Here is a 27,862-nt window from a genome sequence, read left to right as displayed (position 1 = left end):
ACAATGGAAATGCAAGGTCTTGAATAAAGCATCATCATGGAAAATGACAGCCTCATTTGGAAGCATTCTTGAAACATGAGAAGTTAGTGGCCTTTGTGTTCTTAGGAACTGTCCCTCCAGAGAAAACTCTGCATCAGTTCTTTTTCCTTCATAGACAGATAGGCCAGGAAAGGGGAGGTATCATTTCCTGCAGGGGAAATGTTTAACCAAATTGATGGCTTGCCCTTTTAAAACAGGAAAAAGGAAGAGTCACAGCATCTATGGCAGCAAAGGGGTGCATACCTCTTGCCCATCTTTGCTGATGTTGTCATTGGCATGCCTGGCCACGATGGAGAGGAACTGTAGCAGGCGGTGGAGCGTGTCGCAGTTGCAGGGAGGTAGAAGGTAGATGAGGAGCTGCAAGGTGCCCAGCTGTTCCTCTGGCTCCAACACTAAGCAAGGCAAAAAGAGGCACTTTATGTAAGTAAAAGAGAAAACTCACGTCATTCAGCCTCGGAGGAGAGGCCCCCTCTCAGCTATCTTCAGAAAGGGATCATCAAGGCTAGTCACATTTCATTCCTTTACCCACTCTTCCATTGGTTTAGCAATTTAGCAGCAAGGTTCTCTGAAGGATATAAAGGTAAATCAGACCTGAGGAAATGTGGCAGCTGGAGAAAGTATTATAGTCCAGGTCAGAAAGCTCACTTCATCCCCTTTCCTTTCTTCTCCCTCCTTGCCCTGGTGTAACTTATCACGTACATTATGGATTACAGTCTTTCACTGCTGGTAGGTATTTACTAACAATGACTGAGAATTGGCGAACATTCTAAAATTTGAGTTTATGACAGATTTGGGGCCCTTCTCTATTGAGTAATACATAAGGGATAGACCTTTTGTTGGCAATAACCAAGACACAGCACAATGACAGTGTCTTCTGTCGCTTTTGTGATCCTGTTTTAATTGTAGTGTTGGAGGAAGAAATACGTGGAGGCTGACACAGCTCTGGCCTCTTCCTCCCCACTTCACCCTCCTTTTGTCCTCCATGGGATCTGTGTCTATAACCCTGAAGCAGCCACACTGAAAGTCCTGGCAATGGGCTATGTCATCCTGCTTCCCTGGAATGTTGCCTGCCTCCTTCTTACTCTGGGTCCCTGTGGCTCTCTCCTTCCTCATACCAGAAATGCAAACTTATTTTTAGGTACAGGCTCAATGTGAACTCTTGCTGTTACTCCAAAGCATCAATTTATAGCACTTTCTACTGTCGTAGGGTCATTTGAAAGCATCCCAAATTCTTCTTGGCTACTTCCATTTGTTTTGTTGCAACTTTCTTCTTGCTAATTCTCCCCAGGGTAAATCTCAGAAAATTCCCCAAATGGCCCACTTAATAGAGACCAATAAATAAGGACAAAAAAGTTATCAGGAAATACATGCACAAGGTTTTGATGAGTGAGTTGGACATTCCAGTAATCCAGGGACACATTCCTTCAAATGGCTATATTACGCACAGAGAGTATTGATGAAAGCTGTGTACAGCTCCCTGGTGAGAAGCGGGTCCGGCATGTCCCTCAGGAACTCTTTCAACAAGGCAGCCACATCATGAACGCTGTGCTCTTCCTCCAGAGAGACATCAACCCCACGGTCAAATTCCTCACGTAACTGGAAAAGTAACGGTTCATGTGGTAGTCTCGTAACACCATACCTTAACATTCAGTGCCCAGCAAAAGAAGTGCTATGACATGAGCAGCTGGTATTAAGTTTACACAGATCCCGAGAAGGAGAAGCAAAAAACACATCACCTTGATCTACAGTCTATGCAAGTCAGCCATGAATATACATATATATTAAACATGTTATTAAATAAAAGTATCTGTGGGTTTACCGCTAGTAATGCAAGCAGAAGGGCTCAATAACGATATCCAGAAGGCTGGGAGAAAGAGCTAAGGGGATAGGTCAACTGCAAATGTGGGAGGGAGGAATTAATCTATTATATAGCAGTTTTGCATGTCAGCAATCCTACCATGTTGGAATTTTGACATTTTACAGAAATACTCAACAAGAAAGAAAAGAGATTTTCCCACAAACAGTGAAATTAAAAAACCCTGATAAACCATTTGTGACTAAGGCTTTACAGATGACAATAAGTTAATAAAAGTTGCCTTAGATTGGTCAAAGTAGCCTTTTAACAATTCCCGGAAAGATTCTCTGCCTTAATCATTATACTAGGTCTATTAGCGTTTATAACAGTAGGAAAACACAATAGCAAGAAGGGAGTCATAACTCTACACCCTACCTTCATTTCTGACAGCTTAACTTCTCTTATATATTGTTCTCTGCTGTAAAAACAATTGAGTTCATGAATCTACTCTATTCAGTAAACTTCTATAAGAGTTCATTTGTTCAATCATTCATTCATTCAACAAAGACGTACTGCATACTTCCTCTGTACCAGGCCTTGTTATAGGCCATCAAAGTATGGTGGCAAATAAAGTGGCAAAGTCCTTACCCTCCCCCAGCTCTCAGGTTGATAGAGAGACAGGTGATAAACTGACAATCCCACAAGTGATTAATTAGCTCTTAATATCATGACAATTGTTCTGAAGAAAAAGTGTAGGGTGCTAATAAGTGATATAACAAGATAAAATGGTGAGTTAGAACATATTTCATATTGAAAATCTAAGTCTAGATAACCGCTGATTATATTTTTATGGGATAATCCTTAAATAAATCTCCATGCAAAGGTTTCCCCTTTGGTGGATCCAGATATAACTGAAGAATAATTTCTAACACTTGCCACCTTGCCACCTGATGAGAATGCCCATTACTGTCCTGAATTAATTGCCCATTGATTCCAGGCAACTCGTCGTTAGTGTGCATCAGGCAGCCAGAACGAAGGCTTCCGTCGGCACCACTCCTACTTGTGATCATTCAAACACACCATGTTTCTTTTCTGAGTACACACACATGCAGAAAGAATGGACTCTGGAAAGACTTTGATATAAATTGTGTGACCTTGAATTTAATGCTGGTTGAACTATGTGATCTTGAATTAAGTTTCTTAATATCTCTCAACCTCAAAAGAAGTGGGTGAAAGGAGCACCATAGCTGGTGGGAAGATTCAATGAGATAATGTTTGTGAAAATATTCTGCAGTTCTGCACAGGGGTCTAAGAAATGTTACTATGCTGTCTTCCTTCCTGAAAGTCCTGCTGTGAAATGTTAAATGTTGCTCAATAGTCTCTTGTGTGACTATTAAAAATAAAAACCAACCAACCAAACAGAAAACATACTTCTTTTGAAAGCCCCTTTTATCTTGACACAAAAGATATATGAGGAGGCATTTATTTCAGTTAGTTTCAATAATATGAACAAATATCCTTCTTCAACTCCATCCAACTAAAAATTGTTTTCATTTGGCTTCATTTTTGAGTTGCTAAGTTCCTTATTTCTGTTGGAACCAACAGAGCGAAAATTACATTTTAATTTTCTCTTAGTCAAGACATAAATTCTTTTCTCAAAGGATGGTTTGCCTTTTGTGAAGCCATCGTGAACATAGATACCTGCCTGATCATAGGAACCCATTCGTGAAGGTCTAATATCAAACGTCTGTTGCACAGTGCTGAAGGAAATCAAGGGGTACAGTCCCTACATGAAAAATGAATTGGGGATCAATGGTTCCATGGACACTTAATAAGAATTATTTATTTTTGAGAAAGTAAAGCTATAAACATAGCATCTTTTATGAAGAGAATGGTAATAGCATTACTCATATTGCATTTTAGTAAAAACGGATGCTATACAATTTTTTCTATTTATTATCACTTACTAAATAGGTACTCTCTGAATCTCCTGCTTTTACAGTTTCAATAAGGTATTTATAAATTAATTTTGTTTGGCAGTATATGCCATGGACACGTCCAGACGATTTGCTTTCAAGTGTTTGATCCTAACTCTATCGTAACCTTTCTGAGCTTCTGAGTTCTTACCTCTTGGGACTCAATTATGCCATAATTGGTGGGAGGGTACAGAAAATATATTCAGAAATGAATTTTCATAAGCTTGAACTTTGCACAAGGTAATTCAATTGAAAGTCAAGTGAAACGTACAATATAATTTTCACTTTTTACTTACTTGTCTCACTCTCTTTTTTGAACTTCCAACTCGGAATATCCCCACTGTTTGTAGGCCTGCAAATAAGTAAACAAAATTAGCTGTTCTGTTTTATGGCTTGAAACTCTGGAGAAAATCAAAATAGAAATACAACAGAATGCCAGCGCCATGCTGTAACACGCAGAGCAATAGTAACTTGACAGAACACACTAATGCTTATTTATCCCACACTATATTTTTCAGGTACGTAAAGGTCAGCCCTATAAGCACCAGGATCATTTTATGTTAAATCTTTCTGATGAAAAATTTTTCATGTGATATTATGTATTTCCATACCTCTCTCCATGTGAAAAAAAATAATGTAACATTTTTTCATTATTCAGAAAATTACTTAAACATGAATTTTATATGAATATTTAGCTCTTCATCAATTTTTAAAATAGATATTTCTTGTTTTACTGATCATAATTAAAACATGTACTTATTAAAGAAAATCTATAAAATGCAGAAAAAATTTAAAAATAATATGCTTTTAAAAATACCTGATGTAGAAATAATCACTCCTAATATTTTGGTTATTTCTATCCAGGTTTTTCTGGATATATATATTATATATATATTTTTACATAGTTGAGACCATACTATAATATTTATATGGAGAGAGAGAAAAAATGCTATTGCTTTCACTCAATATTATGCCACAAGAATTTTTATGCCAGTAAAACTTCTTTGTAAATGTCATTTAAAATGGATGCAAAATACTCTATTGTATGAATGTGCCACAATTCATATTCCCCTCTGAATGGCACATAGGTCCCCCAACACACATACACTTGTTTTGTTATTATAAATGGTACTATTATGAACAACTCTGTAGATAAGCCTTAATTCACAATTCCGATTTTCTTAGGATCATGTCCTAGAAGTGAGATTATAGGGTCAATGCATAAAAAAGAGTTATCTGGCCCAAAATGTCAGTAATTCTGAAGTTGAGAAACCCTGCTTTAAAAAATTAGGTCTCTCAAAACAAACAAGTAACATCACTGTCACACATTAGAAGTTTCAACAATAGCTTTTCAATATCATTAAATTTCCAGTCAACATTCATATAAGGTTCACAAACTGTGGGAGGTCGATGTGCCTTTTAGTCTCTTAATGTATATGTTTCCCTGTCTCTGTTTACATTCCTTCCTCCTAATTGGTTTGATGAAGAAATAGCATTGATTTCCCACTGTAGATCTCCCCACTGTCTGGATTTGGACATACCATAGTGTCATTTATATGTTCCTCTCGCCTCTTTATTTCCTCCAAAGAGATAGTTAGAGTCAGTGTTTTCTCTGATTCAGGTTTGATTTGGGGGGCAAGAATACTTCATAAGAGGTATTATGTACTTCCTTCAAGGAGCACTGAATGTCTCAGTGGCTCTCCTTTTCCTATGTAAGCCATTAATCATCACCTCTAATGATCATGATCTACATTAATTCTTTCATTGGTGGCTCATTTTCTCTTCTTCATTTGGAATAATCAGTTATGAGGGTGATGCCAGATTAGAGCTGCCAATGGCCATTTCTGTAGCCACATGAAGAGAGCTGGTGTGAGAGCAAAGCCAGCAAACAGACTCATGCACTCATAGCATCATTTGAGTCCTAGATCCAGCTGTGCCTGAATGCAGATATAACACTCGGACTTCCAGTATGTAAATAGAATATTTTTGGAGGGGTGCTTTGCTTAATTTAGTTTTACCTGGGTTCCTCTCTCTTGTTATTGAAAGAGTTCTGATTAGTAAAATATATAATTAAATTATAAGAAATTTAAGCCATGTTTTATACCTCTTGGTAGAGCTTTGCAGTTTTCTTCATAGAAGTTTCTTACTTTTTATTATAGATGTTCTGGGTATACCATATTTTTGATACTAATATGAATGAATTATTTTATTGTTATAGTACATAACTGATTATTGCTCTTACATAGGAAATGGATATCTTTTTGTATATTTATTTGTATATTTACTTATATATATTCACCACATTATGTATTAAGTATAAGATTTTTTTAGTTATTTTTCCAGGGTTTTATAGTTAGAAAACATACCACCCATAAATAAACATCCCATTTATCAGTTCTACATTTTAAAAATGGTATCCTGAATTTCCAGAATAATCTGAGAGATTTAGACTGATTTGCATAAGCTCATTGGTGCTTTGCTCTTGGGTGGGATTTTGCTTAGCATCTATTTTCAAAAGACTTCTGTACTTTCCTTGTTGCTGCTGTCAATTTGCCTCATAACTGAGTCCAATCCCCAGCCTAATTTATTGCTTTTTCTTCTCTGGGAACTTGAAAACAGGATAACCAAGCTATTTAGAATCAAGTTCAGGGGCTGGGCTGGTGGCATAGCGGTTAAGTTCACTTGCTCTGCTTTGGCAGCCCGGGGTTCACCAGTTCAGACCCCAGGCGCAGACCTAGCAGCGCTTATCAAGCCATGCTGTGACGGGGTCCTACATATAAAGTAGAGAAAGATGGGCATGGATGTTAGCTCAGAGCCAATCTTCCTCAAAAAATAAAAAAGATAGAATTAAGTCCAGAATTATATCTCTTCATCTGCAAAATGAGCATAATAAGTATTCACCTCAAAAGTTATGCAATGATTCAATGTATTAATGCATATAAAATAATTAGAATCATATCTGGCATCTACTATTATGTAGAAAGGCCCTGACTGAACTGAATGGGTCTTCTTTGTGCAAAAAGAAAACTTTAATATAATAGTAGGTCTTAGTAATTTTAATTTTGGCCACATTTATTTTGTTATTTTCTGATGGTTGCCGAAGAGTTGAAACTTCTACATAAGTGAGATATCACATACGAGCATTTTCTACACAGGTGGGACTATTCATTTGGTGGAATTCCTCTAAGCTGTTCAGAAATGCCCATTTCTATGACATTATTTCTTCAATTATAGTACTTTTCCACTTGTAAAAATGACTGTGATTTAAAAAAATAACTAGTTAGTGACTGATTGCTATAATTCTCATGTATCTCGATTAATTATAATCTCAAGTTTTTACAGTATTTATTTATTTATTTTTAGGTAAAGCAAATGACAGCCATCAGACGGCCAATGTCATTCTCTGACGTAAGGCTTACAGTGATTTTCCTCAAAGAAAAGGTGCAGTCTAGGCATTCAGTAACCTTGATTTAAGACACTCACTGATAAAAACAGGTGTACATCAAAAAAGACATAGACCTGGCAAAGAAATGTGACTTTGCTGTGCCCTGTCCCAGAAATCAACATGATCACCTTTCTTTCCTTTTCATCAGAAACTGAAGCAGAAACTAGGCCTAGAGCATCTGAATCTCTGGCTTAAGGAATTCAAGTAACTAGGGCAGGCCTAATAAGCAGAAGGCCCACTCTAAAATCAGCCTAAATCCCAGGAGTATAACAGAGTCTGACTCTTTGTTATATTGTCTGGTTTGGTTTTTTTTTTGAAATGCGTGCTTCTGGGAAATTGAGGATGCTTAAGGAGTTTTGACCTAACAGTAAAGAAAGTATTTGGGTGAAATGTAAGTGGGGAAAGGTGGTGTATAGGAATATAGATGGAGTCCAAGACCGAATTTGGAGAGAATGAAAAGCTCTCTGACAGACGTTTATAAGGCTAAAGTGAATCATTTCCTGTTACCCATTTCAAAAACTGGCAGATGAAGTCTTATGAAAGAATTGCTTTTGAAGTTTGCTCTTTTTGGGGGGGGGGGGGGTGAGGAAGATTGTCCCTGAGCTAATATCTGTGCCAATCTTCATGTTTTTGCTTGAGGACGATTGTCCCTGAGCTAAAATCTGTGCCAATTTTTCTCTATTTTGTACGTGGGATGCTGCCACCGCATGGCTTCATGAGCAGTGTGTCAGTCCACACCTGGGATCCGAACCTGTGAACCCTCGGCCGCCAAAGTAGAGTGCACAAACCTAACCACTATGCCACTAGGCCGGTCCTGAAGTTTGCTTTTTTCTCATTGGTTTAAAGTGACCAAGATTAATATCTGCTTGAATTTGAATGTGTCTCTTATTTTTCTGGAGCCATTTGGTCTAAACGCCATGGAAACCTAGAACAGAATCACAGCCTTGAAAGATGACCCAAGTCATCTTGTTTCCTTTAGACTCTAAACTGCATTTTATTATTCTGAAAAGAAGGTGAATTGCCCTCTTTTTTTAGTAAGCTTAAAGGAAGTGTTATTTTACAAATTGTATTCATGAAAATTTATTTTCAAAAAGAAAATAGAAATACTAAGTTGTGTTTTTTTCTTTTTCACAAAAGCAGTTACTCAACCTGGCACTGGATTTTTGCATTATTGGAGTAGAATTTTCTCATTTAGAATTCTTTAAAATGCCTACAGTTCACTTTCTACATTCTTTATAGGAAAAAGTTATAAGTATAAAACTATGTCTTTTTTTCTACCTCATAGTGAAATTTAGGCTGATTTTACATATTCAAAGTACTGAACTCTTTAGTTGCTAAGCTATTTTTAAAAATAATTCTGTTCAAGTAATATTTATTGAACATTTACTCTGTGTTAATCATGATACTAAGTTCTGGAAATTCAAAATGACTAACACATTTTCCTTGACCTACAGTTTACCTTCCAAGGAGAAGAGACAGATAAATAAACTCACACATGCACACATATTAAAATTTTGTATAAACAAATCAAGTTTCAATATATATTAATTTTATTGCAACCCAAATGTTATCTAGTGATTTGCATATATAATGAGTTGACTAAGATATTTAGATATTTTCTTAATAATTTTTTATAAAGTCTCATTTTTATTAGAAAGAAATAGATGAGATTTAACAGTAGTTATATTTAAATGATAGCCTCAGAATTTTCTTTGTCTATTTCTTTTTTTCTTTATTACAATGAGCATATTATTTTTATAGTAAAGAAGCAATTAATAAACTTTTCTCATGTCCATCAAATGCATGCTAACACTATAGCAAACAAATTCAGACTATGGAAATAGCAGTTTGATGAGCCAAAAGTCTAAATTTCAGAAAAAGTTAAAAAAACTGTATAGCATTTTTAAGTCAATGTATTAATTGGAACAGAGTTACCAAAAGGATCATCATGAAGAAATTTTAAATAGACGTCTTTCCACAAAAATGCAAATGCCAATGTAGAAACCTGCTGTCAAAAATTATGCATTTTCTATTCACTTAAGAAATGATTTTCAAATCTTTTTTTTAAGAAGCTGGACTATTGTTTTTTAAAGGAAGCCTTGTGTGTAACCTCAATGTATAAAAAAGATAAAAGTGGCTCTGTTCTGTTTGAAGGGGGTCCTGGGGACAGACCCAGCCTGACAGATCTTTCCATCCCCTAAATCACCTGGCTTCCAGGGTCCCTTCTGAGGACTCCTAGGGGCCGGGCAGTCTGAATACCATGAAGGTGATTTCTGCCCCCACCCCCAATCTTGTTTAGCCCAGTAATCTCTTAAGCAAACACCCACATCTGTAAACTTTCTTTGCAAAGGAAATTTTGGCCCAGAGCCTCATCCAATAAACACAGAATTGAAATTGGGTGCTTAAATGGGTGATGCTTGAATAAATAAAAGTCTTTAGTACTTGCTCGCTGACAGACAAGTCTGCTTACCATGTTTTTCTAGATGTTGACAGCAGCTGTCCACCAGCCTGGGGACTTGTCTGTAAATAGGATTCAGACTGAGTTTCTTATCTCTGGCTTTTTCTTTTTTATTTTGAGCCTCGGCAGGCAAGGAGAGTTGTAAAGCTTCTAGCAGTCGAGACTGATTGTCATCAAGATCTGTGATAGAATCCACTGACATTGCACCCTGCAAATTACACACAGACATGAGCCAAGAGTGTAGATGGAGAAAACAAAAACAGCTTCCCTCAGATGCTATCCAATAAATACTTTTGCCCATGACTATTTATCACACTTGAAATAATACTGCTTGATTTAATTGTGCTGTTTGTATATTAAAAGAAAAAAACCAACACCTTTTGGAAAAGTGAGGAAACGTCCACAACATAGGGTAAGGGAATGGAAGTTGCAATTTCAACAAGAGACAACATTTTCCAAGTGGAAGACAAGAGATGGCAAATATATCATTAAAATATTTTGACCCAACCACTTCATTTCTTGAAACAAGAAAAAAATCACATACTCAGTGAATGAGGTAAAGTCAGAGAAGGTTTGTGAATTAAAAAAACCCCTCAACTATGACTCTAGGAAGTAGATTTTTAAAGTAGGTGGATTCTATAAAACAGTCTTAGTTTGGTTTCCTCCAGAAGTGGCACAAAGCACTTTACTAGGGAAATGGTCCCAGGAGATACTTGTAGAGTGGGGAAATGAGAAAGCGACGTGAAGGCAGCCAATGAAGGGAGCATCACCAAGCCTATGACCGCAGCTAGAGCCCAATCGCCCTGGTACCTCTGGGATCATGCACCTCAGAGCTATTCCTGCTAAGGAGTGAGGCAGCTAGGGTATCTATGCCACAAGTGTCAAGAGTCATTGATTAAGGGCAGCTTCTGGTAGGGGCAGGGAGGTGACGTTAACGGCTTGGTACTTGCAGCCTGTCAGCTGCATGCGTGGGTGCCTCTGGTCATCAGAGACAGCAAAGAGATGGTGTGTTGGCAGGTGGAAGGAAGGCTGGCATGCTAGGAATGGTAAAGGCTGAGGGGAAGGGAGTAGGGCGCCAACTATGTTTGTATAGCCACTCATCCTTTTATGAACTGCAGAGGAAGAAGTTGGCTGCTGGTGTCCTAGTAAGGCCTGGACAAAGAAGAGAGCATTTGGGAGGCCCATCGCCTGGGCCCTAGATTCCAAGAAAGTTCAAACGTGGAGTTTTGGTGATGCTGCCATGTAAGTTTACACACACAATCTGAGAGACAATGGCAGGATCGGAAGAGCAACTCCTTCATGCAAATTCAAATATTCCATAACGTTGTCACTTCCTTATTTTTAAACATAGGTAAATCCTTGAAAAACAGCAGTGGCTCAGGTACCCTTCTATCTTGGAGAGGTCCTGAATGTTGGAGGCTGATTAAGAAATGTGGATTTTAAGTGGGAGATGTCTGGAGTTTTAACCAGGGCAGTAGTGAATGGCTGGAGGTGGCAAAGATTTGGGGCCTCCAGGCAAGAGGAAAAGGAGAGAAGATCTCACAGTGGCCTAGGAAGTTTTAGACATGCTTATCAACTGACTCAGCCAATCACCAACCAATTTGCCTGAAAACTCAGCTTTCCTGGATTGAAATGTGAAATCTGAAACACCAAATAATAGGTACCATATTGTTACAGTATTGATTCGAAAGAGCATATACATATGTACATATATATACATATACATATATATGTATATATATGTAAGTTTCTATGGTTATGCTTGAGAAAAAAATTCCATTGATAAGACGAAATCTCCCTGTTTACAAAGACTGGCAGCAAATTCACTCAGCCAGGCTTGGTTTTCAGACTGGAGATGAAGAGATTAACAAAAACACCTGGCCCTGCCTCAAGCCTCACAGTCTCGTGGGAAAGTGTAGTAATACAACAGAAGATTACACTAGAGCAGGATCAATGGTGATGTTCAGGATATCATCGGGCACACGGATAACCAAGGAGGGGCATGCAACAGCTTTGAGAGGGGTCGGGGAAGGCTTCCAGGGTGTGCCAGTTGCCACATGGCCAGCGCAAATTCTCCCTGAATGAGGTTGTTGACAGATATCTGGAAACAAATGACATTTCCAGTTTTCACAGAGCAAAGACTCAAAGAATAACCTTATAAGTCTTCAGTTGTCCTAGCGCTGGTGTCAGAGAAAATACTGGCCAACTCACCCTCCTCCTGGCCCGAGGAGCTGGTTCTGGAGTGTTCGGGGACGTTGACTCATTTGGTGTTTCCGAGGTGGAGCTGAGAGATGAGTTACTGCTTGAGAGTTCTTTGTTTTGTCTTTTATTTCCAAATGGGAGGAGCGAAGCTACAAAATCAGATGTGTCTTTCTGCTCGTCCCTCTGCGAGTCTTGCTTGAGTTTATAGGCCCGGTCATTGGCAATGACTTGGGATAAGGGCATTCCAAATGCCTGTGGGATGAATTCTGGAATCAAAAAACAAACATTCCCTTTCAGAGAAGGACTGCACCAGTGAAGACTCTCACTCATGTTTCCAATCTAAAGGCAGACATTCAAATGACCGTCTTCTGAAGAACTGATTGATCAATCAAAATACGGAGATGAATTTTGTGTTTATCAGAGCGGCCAAAGTTTCTATTTCAATGAAGAAAACTAGCATGTATAAAGAACACAGCTTTTAGGAATCTAGGCCTCTAGTTTTTCTCCACGTATCTCAAGTATGTTTTAAAGGAAATAACTTTAAAGAGAAATGTGACATTTTTGATAGAATGTACATAATACTTCTCTCCTCAAGAGTACACAGTTTTACAAACTGTTAGTCTTTGGTTTATATGTCTCAAGAGCCCGCAGAGCATGCAAGGCATGAGAAGACTCTGAATTGATCCATTCATTCAACAGGCACTTATTGAACACCTACTACATACCATGTTGAGTTATGCAATGGGGAGGAAAGAGCTTATAAAGGTCAAGTCCTTGCTCTTGAAAGATTCAGAGTGTGGGGTGGGGTTGGGGAGAGGAGAATCAGATATGTAAATAATTAAAATAGTGTCTATCATGTATATAACATGACAGATGCATGAAGCGAAGACGAAAATTTAGTTAAGTGGATACACCTTGAGGTTTCCAGTAAAAGAGCCAGCACATGAAATGATAACCTGAGAGGCAGGGGAGCAGCTTGGGAAGAAGTTTTCTCTTGTGTTCTTTGTCCCCACATCCTGTTGCTGAGTTGGGGCTGTCACTTTGTTGATCTATACTCAAGCCATTCTGCTGGGCACATGCAGAAGTGGACTCTCACCACTGAATATCCAGTGAAGGGCCCAAGAAACAATTTGTTAAATCCTCTGGTAAGGGCAATTTTGGGGAAGAAGCATAATGCAGAAATCCACAGCTTTATTTGGAGATGTGCATACTGTTGCTTTCTGGATCTCTGTTGTAAATCCATTTGTATACACATACATTGTAAGCACGTCGATCTTTAGGGCCGGGCCTTTTATTGGCAATATTTTAGATTCATGCTGAAAAGCATTAATAATTAAATACATTATTTTTTTTAGACTCAAAATTAGGTCTCCCAGCAGCAGAAAATTGGAGTCCAGGCTCTTTTTTGTTTTTATAACCCCTATGAATAAAACCAGAATGATGAAGGGAAAATAATTCTAAGGTTGTTTATTCTTTGAAAGACAAAGCTAACGTTAACTCAGGTGGAAAGAGGCTTTAAAAGGTTTTCCTTCTTGATCCATGGCAACATTTTTAACCTCACTAGGCTAATAGCCAAGTCTACATTAAAAGTGGAAATGGTCCTTGAAAAGTCTGCACCTCTGGTTCTAACGAAACACGCAATTTGTTTTGAAGTGAGAAATAAAAACTTAAGCATTTCTGAATTTTCAAATGATGCTTATCATTCTCTATCAACAAACTAGGTGGTATATGATAATGCAAAAAAATAATTTAGGCGTTTGTTTTGACTGATCAATGTGGACAGTGTAGAAGAAAAGTCCAATACTCACTACTGACAAAAGGCCATTTCCACTACGAGCAGAATTAGAAACCGAAGGGGACACTACCAGATCACCTGATGTGCACCTCAGGGTTTCCTGGGTGACTCAGTGCTGCCTTGTCTGCGGGAAAAAGCAAAGAGTCTTGCTTCAAAAAGTTTGGGTAAAGTCTAGAAACATGTGGCTGGCAGGGCTGACAGCTACACAGAGTACACCAAAACTGTTGGGGGATAATAATAGCAAAAAGGACATTGATAAATGTATCAAGGGACACATGTCTGCTCTTGCAGGCATACACATAGCAGGGACTGAATACGAGACGGAGACTATAGAGTCCTCTCCTCGCTGTTTTTTTCCATATAAGGAAAAGCAACCAGACTCGTTTAGAGATTCCTAATATCCCTGGAAAAAAAGAAGAAAAATGGTTTCCTTTGGAATCTATCATTTTTAATATCTAAAAGTCTGTCACTCTATTTGTAAATTGGAATAATTGACTGCAAATTAAACAGGTGGGATACAGGCAGTCATTCTCCTCAAATTTTTATTTCTCTTTTATTCCCATTCAAGAGATGTAGCCCCCATAACAGATTTTTATTTCTCTCTAACATGCTTTCTTTCCTGGCTGAGTTTCTTTATTCTTTCAGTGGTAGAGTTTTGATGTAATCTCTTTAGTTGCTTCTTGCTTCCTCCTGAGGACTCTTAAGAGCTTCAGAAAGGAGACTTCTCTATGCTCTAAACTTTTGCGGCAGTGTCTAGTCTCTGTAAAATTCTAGGCAGGATTCCTCGAATACTGCTGCTTCTCAACATATGGCTATTGTGAAATTGAGGACTCATCACAAGTCTATTGAGCAAAACACTCTTTTATGTGTAAATAAAGTGTCGGGCTCATATGCTTATCTGTGGGTTCAAAGCTCTTTTTTCTAGGGAAAAAGGAACCTAAAGACTCTTTGTGTTGATAGTGGCTAATAAAGTTGATAATAGGCTTTTAAAACCATAAGGACATTACCCAACACTCACTGTTCTGGGGCCAGGAACGGCGTGTATCATGTTCTAATCTAGAGTATGTGCTCACTAAGGAGACTGCTTTCCCTGCTGTCCTCATTGGTAGCGACTGCCTACTCTCCCTCCCTATGAACTGTGGGGTCAGGAGGTGGCATGCCATTCTCTTTGCCTCCTAGTGCAACTTTCAGGTCTTCATCCTCACACAATGTGGCACAAACCTGCTACTGCGAGGTTTCCATTGTCTCCTGCTCATTGCTATTTTCTATTGTGGTTGACTTTGACTCACGGTCAAATCCCCAATCTACCATCACCCTGGGTGACTTGGATGTCTGTCTAAATGACCCATCTGATTCTCTGTCCTTACATCTTCTTGACCTTCTCCTCTCCTCTTACTGTTTCCACACGCCACCTTTTTCACCCACTCCCTTAGTCCCATTTTGGACCTTGTCCTCACCAGAAGTGACTCTACCTCTGGAATCAGGCTTCCTCCCTCCACTCTCATCTTCCCCCTACCCCAAGCTCATGTTTTACACTGCAGTGTGGCAATCTGTTCAAAGACACCATTAAGTCTCCCCTTCCTTAATACACTTTGATGGTGTCTCAATGTTCTTAGCTTGAGAACCAAAAGTTGTGCTGTGGCCCACACTGTCCTGTGTGAGCGAGCCCCTCCCTACTCTTCCCTGGAATCATACTCCCCCTGCTTCCCTCTTCTCCAGTAGTAGTACTCAGTGAGAGCCCTCAGTACCTTTTCTTTGAGAATTTATAAATAGTGATAACTGATACTTGATTTGTCTCCTGCTACTTAATATAAAGACGCAAAAATAAAGTTTGTCAATTATTCCTATCAGTGTTACTTCACAGCTCACATATAGGAACATACCTCAACAGTGAGGAACAATAAAACATGGTATAATATGATTTCAGCATAAAGAAAGGCACCAGACTTGGACTATCCCTAGATTTTCTGTGGATAAGTATATGGCAGAATCTGAAAATATCCTGGCGGAGAAAGAGCCTATCTCCCAGAGCTATGCCACAGCGAAACTTATTCCCCTCTTACTCTGATTAGGAACCACACTAACTGGAACAAAGCAGCTATTTCTAAAGCTTTTCCCCCAAAAGTGATTTCCTTTTGACACAAGAAAGAAATTTTCTAAAGTGCTGAAAGTTTAAAAAAATACTATTTGGTTGCCAAGTAATTTAACTATGAGAAATTAAGGACTTGGAACTATTCTGTATTGAAAATATGCTTTCTGAACTAGCATCAATCTTGAATTAGTTTCCTTATGGAAATCAAAAGTCGTATGGGCACTGCTTAAGTGGCAGGAGGGTTACAGGAGTGTCACATAATCTGCTTTATATTATGTCAAGGTGATCAAATACAATACAGGACATGATTCATTCTGATTGAGTCCATTAATATAGTGGCATATCAAACATTTAATGAATCATTCTTGATTGGGGGAGCAATTCGATTCTAAAAAGCCGTTCCTATTTATTTTTAGATGACCTAACCCAAGAGGTCATTTAGAGTTTCCTGTTTTCCTTCTTTTACTCTGGATTCAAATGATTATCATTTTTCACATGTGCAGCTGTTATGAACCCAAATGCTAATACTTAACTGGAAGGAAATAATGTGAACCGATTACAACTGTGTGAGACCTGCACACTGCTCCTCGCAGCTGGTTCCCAGGACATCCATGCAATGGATGTGCTGACATAGACATGACTTTATGTTCAGAAAAGATGCCATATAATTAAGCTTCACTTAAGCCTAGGACATCTTTTTAAACATCAAAGCTACTTTTAAAAAAACCCAAAAAACCTTTAGCTGTGGAGCCTTTTGCTTTCGCTTTTAGCTGGATGCGTGATGTGTCTTTTCTTTGGAACCACCAGGACCTGCCTTCCTTTTCCCAGCCAGATCCCCATGCAGCCTTATAGAAGACTGCCAAGTTTTCACTGAGGCTATGCAATATATAAATATGATTTTGTCTGAAAAGTTTATAATGGCCCAGTGCATATTGGTTGATTCTTTCCTCTGGCCCCTCCTTCCTTAATCATTCGCTTTCTTGCTTCTTGCTGTTTCGTAATATAAGCAAGCACACACACATCACCCTCTGTTGAGGGAACTCAAATATCTCCTGCAAAAGTGCTCTTTCTTCTTATTCTAGCCTGAGTGGACACTTCCGAAGAATCATCTAAAGTCTATATTGTGAGTATTCAAACCCCAGTATCAATATCATCATCCTAGAATAAGCCAACTTTAAAAGAACCTATTACTAATACCAGTCTGAGTGATCCCTTCAATGTGCTCTATCAACACACTTTATTACTTTAATCTAGCGAGGTAAATGTACTCTATGGCAGAAATAGAATGAGCAAAAATTCTAGTTTAAAAGAGCTACGCTGGCTACTAATACTCATTTGAAATACTCATATTTAAAAAAAGGGCAAGATCATATGAACCAATTAGATAAAATACAATTTATCAGACAATGATAGAATGCCGGACAAGAGTTAACGTCCTCTGCCTTCATTATGCCAGAAGCATATTCTGCTGTGATAGGACATGACCTGGTGAGCATACTGGTTAATATGGACGGGAGTTCTCATCTTAAAAGTTGTACATTAGTAGCTTATAAAATTACTCATGCCCAGTACCTCTGCAGACCAATGGAATCAGACTTTCTGGGGTAGGGGTCTGGGCATTGGTATTTGAAAGTTTCCACAAATGATTCTACTGTACAGTCAGGGGTAGGGATCACTGGCATTTTAACCTCCTTTTCTCTAGTTTGAGGTAAACATTAGAAGTGGTTGGAGATATCGTTCTTGGAGGTGGTACTATTGGCATCTAGTGGTAGAAGCCAGGGATGCTGTTAAACATCTTACACAATGTACAGGACAGCCCCCACAACAGAGAATAATCCAGGCTAAAGTGTCATCGTCACAAGGTTAAGAAATCATGCTCTAAGCGAAGCAAAACATTGGTTTTCCATTCTTTAGAATTCTTTAATCTCCTTTTAGTCCGAAGAACCAAATGTCATGACCCTTTAGGCACAATTCAAGATAGGGGTGTAGAGTCTGGGATCTATAGCATGCACTGGGTCTTGTCCAATACTGATCACAATGCATTTATTTTTATACCTTCAGTTTCATCGCCTTCCATCACTTTTCAAGCAGAAATTCAATCATTATATAAAAGAACTCCCAGGTGAGACATAAGGCTCTCCTCACTCAACACTCATTCACTATGTCGCATAAAATGAAAATACACTCATATGACCACACCATTTAGCAGTAATTTCATATGGGAGCATAGAAACAAGCCACAAAAAGTTGTACTGTGCTAATGGGGCCCAGGTGTCCATTAAGCGGACTCAGTGAATATTAGTTAAAAATGACCACAAACACCTCTGAAAGAGTGGCTAAAGTGTTAGTTCCCTAAATAGACATAGAAGGGGATACAAAACAGTATGAAGAGCATCAACAATTCCCAAAACACAGAGGGCAAAAATAAGCATGCTGTAATCTAACAGAAAAATTGCTGAGAATGGCCCATCTTCAGTAACCCATGAGGATGAGACTGTTTCTTTCCAGTAATCATGGTAAGCGAATCCAAACTCTTTCTCATTCAACTAGCTCTGCCTGACTATCTGGATTTGCCAGACAGCTGGTTAGCATTAGAGATGCTGCCCATGGCTACTCAACCCAGGTTCTCCTGATGCATTGCTGATTGGCCAGCATCATAATTGGAACCATAAACTTGGCCAAAGTCACACTTTTCTCAAACCAACTGAACTCATCAATTCAGTACAGGGCCACTCATACACAAAAGAGTAGACCAAAACAGTCCTTAACAACATTCCATCATAGAAATCCAGTTTACATAATAGAGTTGAACTGCTTAAATCTGTGCAATGAAAAAATCCCAACAAATTCAACCATTATGCTCCATGGAAGATGTATTCCTTTTAGTTCATTCTGTTTTTTACCTCTGTCTTTGTTTTTCTCCTTCCCTAGTGAATCCAGTTTCTTTCTCAAAGATTTCTTTCTCTTTTGTCCATCTGTAAATATTAAAAGAATGAAAAGTTATAAAAACAAGCATGCAAGTGATATTTTACATTATCAATAACTACATTTGAGCAAAATCATGATTTCTCATTTACTTCATTCATAATTTGGCATTTTAAACAGAGTAATGGCTCTGAAAATACATGAAAATCCCTGACTTGGATTGCACACATTACCAGAATCTTGATGTATGCTCTTAAATTTTGTTTTATCATGGAAAGTACAGAAAACTTAACTCCTTCAGAAGTAATTTAGTCTTGACACTTAGATATGTTCACTTTCACTATTACATGAGTCTCTTCCTATTCTTCATGTTTATGCAAACCAATACCCATCTTGAACCAAATCTCCATGAGAGGAGAGTCAACAATACAAATGGCGTTGACATTCATGAGCTAGTAGAGTGTAACTGGATAAAGAAATGAATTTGGGGGTCCACGGAACTCAAATCTAATTACTGCTGCACCATTTACTAACTGTGTGACTTTGGACAAGTCTCAGTAACCTCATATATAAAATGGGAAGTTCATGGGGTTGTTTTGACAATTAAATAAAATGATGCATATAAAGTGCTTAATGGGGAGCCTGACACATGTCCATAAATGCAGATCGACTTTCTTTTGGGGGGTTGCATAGTATTCCGTAGTATAGCTATACCATAATTTAATTAAGCATTTCCTTATTGATGGACATTTGGATTGTTTCTAATTTTTCACTGTAATGAATAAGGCATATATCCTTTTAGCATCTTGTACTTGCAAGAATTGTACCTAATACATCTGGTTAACGCACCAAATAATAAAGCTACCACTCATATCAATAGGCAGCTGCAATTGAATTCCTGGGATGTCATCATATTGGCAGGCACCGTTGCAAGAATGTGTTTCAGGATTATGCAGCTGTCAACTCAACATGTGGTAGGTGCAAATCAGGAATTCACACTGTGATCAAATAGGGGAAATGCGGCTCATGACGCAAGGAAACTTATGTTTAAAAGGGGGATTAAGAATTGTTGTTTTTACAAGATACACTAAAAACTGTAGTAAAGAAAGAGACTCAGCTCAACAAAATTTAAAAGCAAGGCTCTGATATCAGGAAAAGACAAAGTAAGCTTTCTCAAACAGAAATGAGCATTCCTGGGATCCTCAAGGGGTTGCAGATGTTCCCAACTCCTCTTCTCTGAATTTTTGGAGGCAAAAGACATCACAATATAATGAACAGACACAGTCAATCCCTCCTCCCTTTCAAAAAGTGAAGAAATATTTCAAAAATGGTTCTCCTCCCATAAAATGGAAATAGTTCCTAGGAGTGTTCACTCTTGCAGTCGTGAGATTTGTATAAGGGAAAATTATGTAAACCTGTTGTAATGTGGCAAAGAGTCATCGATCTCTTTCATCATGTGTATGCTCTTATCTTCGGTGCCTAAAAGGTAATCTAACTGTAGGGCCTACCATGACTGATTATATACATACAGACAAGAAGTATTCGAACTGCAGAAGATTCTAATCTGTTCTCCAAATAGGACTGACAGGTCTTGTACTTTGTGACACTTTCTTCATCACTAGTTCATATCACCAAATATATTTGACTGTAATAAGAGTATATTTCTTTAAAGAATTCTATCATTCCTCCATTTTAATAGTTCACCTAGAAGAATAACTAAACCATATATTAAAGCTTAAGAGATTTATTTTTCATAACCAGTGGGCAGATCCTAAAATTCAAACGAGTTGTCAAAGAACCAGAATACATATAGGATAGGGGATATTTTCTTTTAAGATAGAATGATTATTTTGAGTTTCTTTTTAATTAGTGGATGTATCAAATATGCAGATGTGAATAAATACAGTTGCATCGTTTAAATAATAATTAGGAGGCCAACTCCCACATAACGAGCAGCCAAGTTCAGATGCAGACTGTTGCTAGCACCCGAGGAGCCCCTGTATGCCTCCCTACCCCGCCCCCCACATAATCTCTGAGCTGACTTTTGCAATAATCAATTATCTGCTTTTCTTCATAGTTTTACCATCTATGTAGGCATTTATAAAGAATAGAACTTTGTTTTTCCTGCTTCTGAATTCCCGTAGATGCACTCGCACTGTAGGTATTCTTTCTTGCCTCATTTATTTCACTCATCGACGCCTCCTGAAATTCCTCCTGCTGAGGCAGGTAGCTGTAGGTCACGCATTTTGATTGCTCTGCAGTGTTTTCTTGTATGAATATATCACAGTTAATTTACCTGTTGAACTGTTGATGGAAATTTGAGTTGCTTCTAGTTTGGGATTATGAGGAACAAGGTTTTTGAAAAATTTTGTTCACGTCTTCTTGTGTACACGTACCAGAATCTCTCTAAAACAGTGGTTCTGAAAATGCGGTTCTGGGGCAGTAACATCAGTGCTGGTACAGCACTTGTTACAGATGTAACTTGTTACAGATGTCAATTCTATGGTCCCAGCCCAGACCTACTGAATCAGGACCTCTGGGGTGGAGCCCAGCACTGTGTGTTTTCTTAAGCCCTCCAGGGGATTCTGGTTTACACTAGAGTCGAAGAACCAATGTTCTAGGGTACATATGCAGAAGCTGCACTGCTGGGTGGATGCAATCTTAGGCTTTTGTAGGTAATGTAGAAGTGTTTTCCAAGTAGTTTTGCTAATTTTTGTCCCCTCCAGTATAAGAGTTTACAGCATCCCACAAGGAAAATATGTACTTCAAACTCTAAAACTCCAAACAACATCTTGACGCCTCCTTATAGGAAAAAATGTGATCTTTGTAAATACTGGCCTACAAAAAAATGCTTAGCTATTTAGAACAAATATTATCTTTTTCACTTAATTAGACAGAGGTGAATGTTATTAATAGGTGGCTGGACGAAATGATGGATGATGTGCAATAATGTGACATGATTTATTGCTTTAGCATGCCATTTTCTCATTTAAAATGCTCAGGAAAATGACCAGAGCTACACAATGAAACTGCTCACTCCTCCTCTCTTTTGCAATCAATCAGTGGTTTGCTGATTGAGTCTTCAGTTTTTGAAGAGTGTCTTTTGTTCCCACAGAGCACAGAAAATCTGCTCAAGAGACTGCCGTGTTATGCACTTACAACCATACAGAACAGTTTATGTTCAACCGGTTCCTTGGATGGCAATAAGTGTGATAAAGGCCATTGCATCTCTTAAAAATTTAAGCTTCCTAAGTAACAGTACTGCACAGCAATGTTTTTATAGTGCAAGTGGTGATAAACAGATACTTACTAACTTCTCCCGGAGTGTGCACTGTCTTACAGACAACAGTGACCTGTAAAGAGAATTTGGGTCCCACGTCCTGATCAAAGGCATCTTGGAACAAGCACTTGGGGAGTGGACTCCATGCACCCTCCTTTTACCTCATTAATGTGCCAGCAGGAGACCCCACAGACATACATGACACAATAGCAGATGGCAAGGCAGCAAGCCTTCCACATCCTAGTGACCCCAAAACAAAGGAACCATCAGTATGGGGAGCGAGGCCAATACCAAACAAGGTCTTCAGGAGGGCTGGGAACAAGAACCACGAGATTGCTCCTCTAGGATATGGTTTGCACGGACTCATTTGCCGTCAGGCGATGTTCCATTTTAAGGCTTGCTTCTCTAACTAGACTAGAAGCTCTCTTAGGGGAGAAGCATGTCTGCTAGGCTTTTGTCTCCCTCCAAGTGAATAGCACAAGGTGGGGCACACTGTGAGGACTCGTCAATACTGAGAGAACCCAGAACCGATGAAGTACACAACTCCTCATTTTAAGGTGATCAGATTCAGAGAATGCAGGTTATAAAACAGTATTTTCCATATTAAACTGATTCTAGAGATAAGAATAATAAAAATGTCATCCAAGGAAAGACTCATTTTTGGTGATAGATGGAAGAGAGAGAGCTACTTTTTGGGAATGGATATTGCCTGAAAGGGGTGATGAAGAAGCTTCTAGGGTGTGGGGATGTTCTATATCTTGATCTGGTTAGTGGTTACGTGATGTATAAATATTAAAAATTGACTGAGTTGTACTTGTGCACATTCATATTTATGCACATTACTATTTATACATTATTCGTCAATAAAAATAACAAAAGACTTTGTCATTTTTACAGAATGGTACCAACATAAAAATTAAATTAACTGAACGGGGCTGAAAACTCAGCAAGAAAGTCCAGTACAAGAAACTTCTTGCTTGTTTAACTTTTCTAAATATCTGAATACCTATGATCTCATCCAACCACCACGATTTGCCTGTGTCCCAGGCATACAGCAGTAATAAATAGCTAGTGTTTACTGAGTAGGTACCATAAGCTAAGAGCTTAGTATTCATGATCTTATGATATCCTCACAGCAGCTCTATGAAGCCCACACTATTATTTTTTCCTGTTTTATAGATGTGAAGCTGAGGTTAGGAGAGGTCAAGTAATTTGTCCAAGGGCAGAAGGTGGGAAGTGGTAAATTCAGAATTTGCACTCAGGGCTATCCAACGTCAAAGCCGGTGTTCTTAACCTCTACCTGTGCTGTAGTGAGGAAAATGTGGCTCCTACTTGAGGGATGTGACATTAAAGCCCAGGTATACGGACTGACACGCCCAAGGTGATACAGTGTTAGACAGGAGAGAGAAAGAGAAACTAACAATTTTTTAGCTCTGAGTATTCACCAGGATTGGCACGAATCATTTTTGCATATATGATATTATCTAACACACATCAACATGCAATCCACTGAAGTAGCTTTTTGACTTACTCATCCACGGTTGAGGGAACTGAAAATCAGAGAACTAAAGCAATTGCCCAAAAAAATCGCAGGACTGGTAGGTGGTGGAGCTGGGATTCAAACCCAAATTCCAGGTCTTTCCAAAAACCTGGCTCTGTCTTGAGAAGGGTGGCTAGGAGCAGAACCCAAATATCTGGGACGAGAAGCTGAAAATCCTTTCTTTAAGGTAAATTTGCCTCTGCATCAAGAAAGATGGCTTGGGAGGCATTTGTAGAACACTGGACATTCATTTGTGAGGGTCATTTAGACACTGTGCTCCCACAAGTCTGGGTGATGGACAAGAGGACGCTAAGGGTTGTTCCTTAGCAAGGCAGTCACAGAGAATGGGTGTAGACAGCCTAAATTCACAGGCGCACCTGGATATGGGACTAGAGCATCAACATTTAACCCTTTTAAATCCCTTTCACTTGCAGAGCTCCATAAAGATTACATTACTGGAAAGAAGAAGAAATCGCCTGTGCTGAGATATGAAATGAACACAAACTGAAGCTACTAAAGGTAACTCTGGCGACAAAATTTTTTTGTCATACTGCTACAGACACAGGCAAAGAACTAGCCCAGTGGCTGCAAAACGACCATATCTGGCCCCCTCTAGGCGAGTAGTGTTTAGCCGGCATAGTGATTTATAAAAACTTCAGCTCTAATGCAAAATCTTGGTAAGTTCACATACATATCTGCATTTCTAAGCTCTTGAGGAAGTGGAAGAGCTGGCGGCACTGGGTTTCACATTTCTCCCACTCGCCCCAGGCCAGCACAGACAGCCAACCCTGGGGCACTGCACACCTGGCAAGCCTTGGAGTTTGCAACTCCACCCCAGCCTAAAAGGAAGGTTCTAGCTTGTTTCAAATCTTCAAAAAATTCCTGCTGAGAAAAGTCTGAAGGAATGCTTTTTGGCACCGCCTTCTCTGCTTTTCCCAATCACAGCTGCCTCACTATTTACTTGGACCAGAAAAATAGACTCTCAGAGAATGCAAATCAAAAGAATTCACAGGCAGTGAGGGCAGCTCAGTTAAAAAGAGGAAAAATTGATATGAAAGAGACACTTGGGTGGCAGAATGGGAAGTGGCCCTTTAGAAACTGCATATAATCTATTCCAGGGTTTCTCCGTCTTGGCACTAGTGACGTTTGGGGCTGGATAACTCTTTGTTATGAGGAACTGATCTGTGCACGGTAGGATATTTAGCAGCATCCCTGGTCTCAAATTACTAGATGCCAGAGCACCTACCCATTCCTTGTTGTGACAACCAATAATGTCTTTGGACATCACCAAATGTCCCGCAGGGGCAAAATCACTCTGGTTGAGAACCACTGGTCTATGCAAAACTCCACCAAGAGAGCAGCTATGGGTTCAAACCATATGAGAACCAAACTATAAAACATTCACATTTTCCCACTTGTCACAATGCTCAATTTAGACCCAATCTCAGTTTCTGTTTTAAACAGAACAACATAAAAATGTTTACAAACTATTGAGCTTTTATATCTCAGGTTGAATTTGGGGCACAATAACATTTTCTTTCCATTTATAAAGAAATGTCACTCCGCCTACGGCTATCTTTCTACCAAATTCCTAACTATATGTAGGGGAATAAAGTAAGTTCCTTGAGTAAATAGCCTTCTATTTCTTTGTATGAAGTGGGCTTTTCCTTCTGTAGGGGGCCGGATCAGGTGTGGAACAGCGTCTGATGATGAAGAGTTGCATGAATGGATGTATGAATGGAGTGTCTTTAGCATGCAGGGAAGACTCAGGGGACACCACAGTTCTTTTTTTTTTTTAGAGGACTAAACATGGTGGATAAAGAGACTTACTGGCCAGCCCTCCATTGGCCAGAACAAAGATTCAAGAGGAAATTATAGGAAGACAGTTTTGTCAGCAATGGAATGAATGCCTTCAAAAAAAAAAAAAAAAAAAAACCCCCAAACCCAAAAAAAAAAACCACTGTTCTCTGTGGCTTCTCTCTTGGTTGTTCTCTCTGTCTTGCATCCCTCACTCTGGGGGAAGCCGTGTCATGAGAAACCCTATGCAAAAGGCCATGTGGTGAGGAACTGCAACCTCCAGCCAGCAGCCATGTGAGTGAGCCTGGACACGGATCCTCCAGCTCCAGTCAAAGCTTCAGATGACTTCAGCCCCAGCTGAGTTTGATGGAAACCACATGAACCAGAACTTGAACCAGAACAACCAAGCTAAGATATTCCCAGAAACTGTGAGATAAGAAATGTTTGTTATTTTTTAAAAATAAAAAAAAGTTGCCTAGCTAAATGCATGTGGTATTCTGGGTGGGATCCTGGAACAGAAAAAGGATATTAGTGGGGAAAATGGTGAAATCTGAACAAGTCTGTAGTTTGGTTGATGGTAATTTACCATTGTTGGTTTCTTAGTTGTGATAAGTGTAGCGAGGTTATATAAGATGTTATCATCAGGGGAAACTGGGTGAGGGGCATAAGGGAACTCTATATTATCTTTATAAGTTTTCCGTAAATCTAAAATTATTTTTAAAAAGCTCTTTCTCCCAGGTACTAGATGTATTCAAGCGAAGGTTGAGAAGTCATCTGTCAAGCATGCGACAGAGTGGAGGCTTGCATTGCTCACTGGAATACTTCTGAAACACACAGACTTGGGAGCTCAACTTTAAGGCAAGAAGGTGACTCACAAGCCAGAGTTTCTGACCTTACTGAAACTATTGAAATAATCTGCCTATTCACATCTCCCTGATCTGAAAGAAAACATGTGTCTAGGCCAACATAAAGCATCCATTATATCTGCCATTCTGGTGTAGCATGTTTCCCGGAAAGGGAGTGGACAGATGAAAGGCTTCACCAGATTTGTTTTTATGGCCCTGGTGATGTTTTCATAGGTGGCTGATTAGATTGTCTTAAGATATCTCCTATTTCTTCGGTTCTCTAAATCCCTTTTCTGCTTAAGTTATCTAGACTTAGTACTTGTCGTTTATATCCAAGAACACTGATTAGTACAGAAATCTGCTTAGTTTTCAAATTCTCATGTCTATCCTGATAAACCAAAATATGTTTTTTTTAATTGAGTTCACATTGGTTTATAACATCATGTAAATTTCAGAGGTACATCATTATATTCGACTTCCATATAGACTGCATCATGTTTACCACCAAAAGTCTAATTTCCATCCCTCACCATTAGTGTGTGCCCCTTTACCCCTTTTTCCCTACCCCGACTCCCTTTCCCTCTGGTAACCACCAATCTGTTCTCTGTATCTAAATGTGTGCTTGTTTGTTTATCTTGTACATATGAGAGAAGTCATATGGTAATTGTCTTTCTCTGACTTGTTTTGCTTAGCATAATACCCTCAAGGTCCATCCATGTTAAATTATATATATATATATATATATATATATGAATGTGGATTAGGTGAGTTATATAATCAGTGGGTGTCTTATCAAAATGTTTACTAAAACTGTATTTTATCCTTTACTACAACTGAAATCCATTTTTTAGTCTCATCTACTTCTCCTTTTTGAGGGCTCTCAAGCCACAGACCTCCCAAAAATAAGGCAAGAAAGAGACTAAACCAGATATTTTACTTCCAGTTTGGAACAGGAGATTTATCAAAGAAATAATAATATTATTAATGGCCCTGGCACTTGAGGGCCATTCATTGTGCTCTTACTCCACATCTAGTATTTTGCAATGATTAAAGTTAATTTGGCCCAGTAAGTCACCATTGGAAAAGACATAGGCACTGAACAGAGCTGGGCAACCAAAACTGCAGTCAAAATCATATCCCAGGAAAAGTCGGGCTGGATACTGGAGCCAGTTGCTGCCATCACCATCCTCAGTGGAATGAATTCAAAATTGTTTCTGCTACTTTGAGTTGTCTGCTCCACATTCAAAGTTCATCCCAAGAAATGGAAGGGAGAGTAGCCCTGACAGAAAGGGGGAAGTAGTTACCAGTAAAATGGTCACCTGTGCTTCTTGGCAGAAAAACTTGGCAGCAAGGCCAGGGTAGGGGAACCAAGGGGACCAGTGCAATAATCTGGTCTAAGAGTTGAACTGGGATTAAGCCCAGAGATTTAGGAGAGGAACCAAAGCAGGGATCTCTTCTCCATTCTAAAACAAATATTCTCTGTCCAGGGATGTTGCATCACAGACCATGATGAATCTCCTCGGCTTGGGAATGTTATTCACACTATAATAGTTTTCTGTTTGAATGGTATCTTCCTCCAAGAAAGTGGGCTCATCTCCCATACACTGATCTATTCATTGCTCCACCCATCCCTGCATCTAACAGTGATTAAGCACACGTTGTAGGTAAGACAG

General features: G+C 38.9%; 1 protein-coding gene across 6 annotated transcripts in view; it reads right to left on the bottom strand.

Moving 5' to 3' along the window:
* ARHGAP6 (Rho GTPase activating protein 6) overlaps nucleotides 1-27,862 on the bottom strand; it is a 463,892-nt gene that overhangs the window by 39,151 nt on the left and 396,879 nt on the right. For 5 of the 6 annotated variants that reach the window (XM_046673808.1, XM_046673810.1, XM_046673812.1 and 2 more), the window contains exons 3-8: nucleotides 18,706-18,777; nucleotides 11,925-12,181; nucleotides 9,726-9,921; nucleotides 4,107-4,162; nucleotides 1,485-1,635; nucleotides 283-431 (exon numbers count right to left, since the gene is read on the bottom strand). In XM_046673808.1, coding sequence (XP_046529764.1) covers nucleotides 283-431; nucleotides 1,485-1,635; nucleotides 4,107-4,162; nucleotides 9,726-9,921; nucleotides 11,925-12,181; nucleotides 18,706-18,777 — 881 coding nt within the window. The remainder of the gene's footprint in view (nucleotides 1-282; nucleotides 432-1,484; nucleotides 1,636-4,106; nucleotides 4,163-9,725; nucleotides 9,922-11,924; nucleotides 12,182-18,705; nucleotides 18,778-27,862) is intronic. The other variant, XM_046673809.1, reaches the window with a different exon arrangement.

The sequence above is a fragment of the Equus quagga genome, chromosome 10, assembly GCF_021613505.1.
Source record: "Equus quagga isolate Etosha38 chromosome 10, UCLA_HA_Equagga_1.0, whole genome shotgun sequence".
NCBI lineage: Eukaryota > Metazoa > Chordata > Mammalia > Perissodactyla > Equidae > Equus > Equus quagga.
The sequence above is the reverse complement of the archived record's forward strand: the minus strand, read 5'-3'. Positions and strand labels throughout refer to the sequence as shown.